The 5,371-nt window shown below is 39.4% G+C and overlaps 1 protein-coding gene across 1 annotated transcript; it reads left to right on the forward strand.

Moving 5' to 3' along the window:
* The first annotated feature begins 264 nt into the window (after positions 1-264).
* On the forward strand, positions 265-4,972 carry hnrnpa3 (heterogeneous nuclear ribonucleoprotein A3). Its single transcript, XM_017422749.3, has 11 exons — positions 265-415; positions 2,224-2,346; positions 2,457-2,603; positions 2,689-2,899; positions 2,989-3,078; positions 3,199-3,273; positions 3,440-3,487; positions 3,604-3,744; positions 3,841-3,960; positions 4,063-4,134; positions 4,237-4,972. The coding sequence occupies exons 1-10, from the start codon at positions 410-412 to the stop codon at positions 4,113-4,115; spliced, it is 1,014 nt and encodes a 337-aa protein (XP_017278238.1). The 5' UTR covers positions 265-409; the 3' UTR covers positions 4,116-4,134; positions 4,237-4,972.
* The last annotated feature ends 399 nt before the right edge of the window (positions 4,973-5,371 follow it).

The following is a 5,371-nucleotide window of genomic DNA, read 5'->3' on the forward strand; positions in this document are numbered from 1 at the left end:
TCATCATCATCATATGAAAGTACTTTTTGTCACAACAAAAAATAGTGGCTGGTAAAATATTTGAGTGGCTGGTAAAAAAATTTAATTTCCACCCCTGCTTGCACATGTTACAGTGAGAAAGATGTGGAGTGACAGTTTTATTTTCAACCACTAGGTGGCGACATATTTTAGTTTTTGTTCAACATTGCGAGGCATCATTAATGAAAAAAGTTTAGTCTACTTTAAAATTTTGCTTAAACCAGAACTAAAATGCGCGACCTTATCTATACTTGTCTGTATGCATGAACTATAGAGGATATTTTCAGCTGTATTTGGTGATTTTAAAGGGAAGACTGTCGTCCAGCAGCACAAGCGAGCTGAGTTCGTCACGTGACCCCCCTTTATGTCTCCGCCCTGAGATATCTGCAAAATGGAGGTGAGTTGCTGTCAAATGTCGCAAATTAAACACGTAAATGTGTAAAGGCTAAAAAAGGCACGGTTCGTGTATACTTTAACACCACTGTGTGATCGGTGGCTGCGTGCTTTGCGCTGTTTAGTCGTTTGTTGCTTTTCTGTAGCTCAAAAGACTCAGAAACGTTGTCATTAGCTGTCGTTGAAGCTAAGCTAACCGCTGCTAACATGTTTTTGTTCCTGCGCGACGTTACTGGGTTCAATTAAACCCAAGATAATCGCAATTACCTGTGCTTAAATATACACATGCACGTATTTGTTATAGCTGAATGTTAAACTTGTGCTTTTCTTCAAATAATCCAGCGCTATCCGTCAGAGAAAGCTAAAGGCTGAGCAGCACCGTAGCCACTCAGCAGCCATTTTATCTCTGTAGCTGCTAACTGCAGGTGTTTCTAATCGCGTTAATTAAAGCTCTGTTTTTAAACAGAAAACCACCTTCATTGGGATCATTTATTACCGTCTGCTGTACTGTTCAAGTCGAAAAACTTTGTAGCATATATTGCTGGATTCAGTCAAACCTGACTGCCAACCGAGAGTTAATTTGTTTAGTTTCTACAGTGTTATTTATCGATATGTATGTTTGTTTGTATCGTAAATACAACTAGTTGGAGAGGCCTTCCTGCTTATAAAACTAAACTAGGAAACAGGTAATCCTTTTTACCCCGGAAGATGTGTTTTATATGACGTTACATGTTGAATATTATAATGATTCTCGGCATATAATCTTATTAAAGTCAAGAGATCATTGCACATTTGCATTAATCACCTCAAATAATTCAATAAAGAGGTTCAGTGTCCTGTACGTTTTTCCTACAGCCATATTTAGAAACCTTAACCAGAGGATGATTCATACATGTACAAAAACTAGATCAAAACAGTCTGACACACTTTTAAGCTCAATAACAATTATAATTTACGCAAGCAGTCTTGCTCATTATTTCCAGCAGAGCTTCTTTTTTTACTTGAATATATATTCTGGACTGTATCTTCTTTGACATGTTTACAGACTCAGATCAAAACCTTGTAGGCGAAACTTTGTTAAAAATGAAGTGATGGTATTTTCCGATCAAACGTCTGTCTAAAAGAAGTGTAATTTTGATCAAAATGAGCAGCCTTCCTCTCTGGATAAATAACAGTAACTATGGGCAATTGGAATTAGCATAAACTACAAAGTGGGACACCTGAAAGATCAGCAGACTGTCTTTAAGTTTTAGTCATGTTTTTTTTAGTGTAATTTGTTTTAACAAGAGTGTACTGTTGCAAGTCCAAGCAGTTTTTACGACAAAATTCAGACACTCCAAACATTTCAAATATTCACCATCTTTTAAAGTAAAAAAAACCAGACTGTTCTAAACAATTTGGTGGTGCTTCTCATTCAAGTCTAAACGGAGTTTGGTCTCTTTTGAGTATTAGATTTTGTATTTTTATGTAAATGCTAACTTTAGTCGCGTTGTGTTATCGTACCTTGTTTTTTGTGACCTGTAATTACATCGTGGTTGCCTCATGCGTACAGCGATGAACCTGTATGAACCTGTACTGCAAGGAACAAGTTTCTGCTTGTATTTTAAGTGTTTAATAGTTTTGACTAAGCTTATAGCATTTGTTTATAATTGCTGTATGTAATCAACCGTGTTCTTCAAAACCTGAACTGTTTTGTTGGCACGCATGTTTTTTTGTTTGTTTTCCAACTACAGAAGGAAAACTTTGTGTAAAGTGCTTTAGGTTTTTACAATTGCATTTCTTTTTTTTTTTACTGTTGTTTTGTTTCGACAGGACCGTGAAGCTAAAGAACCTGAGCAGCTCCGAAAGCTGTTTATCGGAGGTCTCAGCTTTGAAACCACAGAGGAGAGTTTACGGGCCCATTTCGAGCAATGGGGCTCTCTCACAGATTGTGTGGTTTGTAGTTTTACCATAATCTATAAAAGAGTCGTCCCAAACAATCATAACATATCAGCTTAACAACACGTAACTAAATCTGCCCTTGCTATCTTTGTGTTTTTTTCTAGGTGATGAGGGATCCCAACAGCAAGCGATCAAGGGGTTTTGGTTTTGTTACATACTCTTCTGTGACCGAAGTTGATGATGCCATGAGTGCAAGGCCTCATAAAGTAGACGGACGTGTTGTTGAACCCAAGAGAGCTGTGTCCAGAGAGGTAAAATTATAAATCTCAGACCAGAGAGACAGATACTACATCAGTGTTGTTGGGGCCTGTGTTCACTGGAAACACTCTGTTTTAGGACTCCAACAAGCCAGGAGCACATCTGACAGTGAAGAAGATTTTTGTCGGCGGCATCAAGGAGGACACGGAGGAGCACCACATCCGGGATTATTTTGAGAAGTACGGGAAGATTGAATGCATCGACATCATGGAGGAACGCTCCACAGGGAAGAAGAGAGGATTCTGCTTTGTCTCTTTTGACGACCATGACACTGTGGACAAAATTGTCGGTACGTAGTTGTTCGGATTTTGTGGTGAAATTTTAGTACACTTGAAGTATTCTCTGATAGCTCGTTGTTTTCTTCTCTTTGTCCCACAGCTCAGAAATTCCACATAATCAACTTTCACAATTGTGAAGTCAGGAAAGCTCTATCAAAACAGGAAATGAATGCCATATCCAGTAACCGAGGTAAGTAGGTATAGCAGAAAATGAAAAGTAAGGCTGTACCTACAAATACCATGTATGAAGTCTGTCATTTGCAGTTAAACAATGTAATAATTTATGTTTCTGAAATGACACCTTTCGCAGGCAGGAGTGGAGGATCAGGAAATTTCATGGGCAGAGGTGGTAATTTTGGAGGAGGTGGTGGAAACTTTAGCCGAGGTACGCAGACTTTCACAAATGCGTCCAAATGTGTTTCTTTTATCGATATTTGACAAATGATTCAAAACCAACTTGTTTTTGTTCGGACGTAGTTTGATCTGTGATAACCATTTGTTTTTAATTTGCTGTATTTGACACTGTTTGGTTTATTTGTTCATGTTTTTAGGCAGCGGCTATGGTGGAGGGCGTGGTTATGAGGATGATTTTGACAATGGTATGAAACGTCACCTTTAATCAAGCCTTACTTCTAACAAGTGTGTCATTTTGAGATTGTACAAGTGAAAATCAGAAAACACTCATAATAAGGATTTTTTTGTTTTGTTTTCTTAGGCCCTGGAGGGAATTATGGTGGTGGTGGGCCTGGTTATGGAGGTAGCCGGGGGGGTTATGGAGGCGGTGGTCCGGGATATGGTAACCAAGGTGGAGGATTTGGTGGCAATTGCGATGGAGGTTATGGAGGAAATAGAGGAGGTACGAGGTTTTATTCACTTTAAAATGTCTGTGAAGAAAATATTAGCTATATAGTAAATAAATGAAGCTTTGCTTTAAAATGGACTTACTTTCCAGGTTATGGAGGAGGTGGAAACTACAATGACTTTGGAAACTATGGTGGACAACAGTCAAACTATGGGCCAATGAAGGGAAATAACTTTGGTGGCAGAAACTCCGGTGGTGGTCCCTATGGTGGTGAGTTTTCTCCTCCACATATCTGTACAATAACCAGAATTCAAATATCGTTTTAAATAGTAGCAGCATCATTTTTGATGATTATCCCCCCCCCCATTCTAGGTGGCTATGGCTCCGGAAGCAGTGGCGGGGGCTACGGCTCACGGCGTTACTGAATCTTTTCAGTTTTTTTTGGTAAGTTGCATTCAGTCTCGCAGCAGCCTCGTAGCACAGTACAGAGTGAGCCCAATGAAAGTGCAGATTAACTGTGTGTTCTATCCTGTATCCATTCAACAGGCTTCAGTTCTTAGCAGCAGAGGCGAGGAGGTGAGCAAAGGAGTTGTCAGGAAAGCTGCAGGTTACTTTGAGGCAGTCATCTGAAAGCATTAGAGGAACACAGAAGTCAGACTTTACTGCAGCTAAATCGAAGAAGTTAATGGAAGAAGGACTGTATGAACAAGACATGAGTGCAGACATGATGCCCTTCCCTAATTGTGATAGATGTTTCCCTACTGAGAAAGTTTTCCTTTTTCTGCGTCTAATGTGTGTGTTTTGTGCCTATGGTATCAGGGGTAATAAGTAAACTGTTTTATTTTTTTTTTACTTCTTATTTTCAGTCAATCCTAATTTTTACTTTTTATATAAGTTAGTTTTCTGATGACCAATTAATCTTTTATCTTTTAAGTTGGTTGTTGTCAGATAGCTTAGTTACATCAGGCCCTTAGATCAGCTACAATTACACTTTTCCTCTTTTCAAGTTATTATTATGATTTTGTAATTGCAAGTGACAAGTGTATTTTGATTTTGTATGTAAAGCACAGTGTGTAAAATCTTCATAGTACCGGTGTCAACAAATATAAACAGCCTGGATTAGACCCAAGGGAATCCTTCACCCCTCCTGTTCCCAATAAATCAAATTTGAGATTGTTCAAATATTTTAATTCGTAGAAAAAGACGAAATAAAATTGTGTAGTAAAGTAACATGAGGTGCAGTGCGTCATTGGTTAAGAAAGGATTAAACGAGTTGAATTCATCTGTTGCCTTCTTATTGTGATGTTGGTGTAGTTCATCAGCCAGTTCAGCTCTTTCAACTGTGGGACTGTTATAAATATCTCTGTGTGTGTGTAAATACAGTCTTGTATGCCTATATTTGTCAATGTAAAGGGAGTTTTGGGTTATCCTAGGGAAGGGCCCATGCCAGTGTTGAGAAAGTAGCTTTTTAGAAGCCACAAGCACCTGCAGTTGGGCCCTCAGCATCGCTAGTGTGGAAGATTGCAGATGACTGTCAGACAGGACGTCTTCAGCCCCAGCACAGTGGACCAGGCAGCATTTTGAGAGAGAAGGGAGAAGGCAGCATCGAGCACAACGCCCATGGAGGAAGCTTGCAGTGTCGTGCCCGGTAGTGAGCATCTATCTCTCTTCCACCCCCCCC

Source organism: Kryptolebias marmoratus, linkage group LG6 (assembly GCF_001649575.2).
Source record: "Kryptolebias marmoratus isolate JLee-2015 linkage group LG6, ASM164957v2, whole genome shotgun sequence".
In the NCBI taxonomy this organism is placed as follows: domain Eukaryota; kingdom Metazoa; phylum Chordata; class Actinopteri; order Cyprinodontiformes; family Rivulidae; genus Kryptolebias; species Kryptolebias marmoratus.

Bases quoted from the DNA above. Each gene is read 5' to 3' on its own strand.
- hnrnpa3 (XM_017422749.3), top strand. The intron at 2,900-2,988 runs GTACGTAGTTGT...TTTGTCCCACAG, and splicing joins CACTGTGGACAAAATTGTCG to CTCAGAAATTCCACATAATC. The intron at 3,274-3,439 runs GTACGCAGACTT...TCATGTTTTTAG, and splicing joins TGGTGGAAACTTTAGCCGAG to GCAGCGGCTATGGTGGAGGG.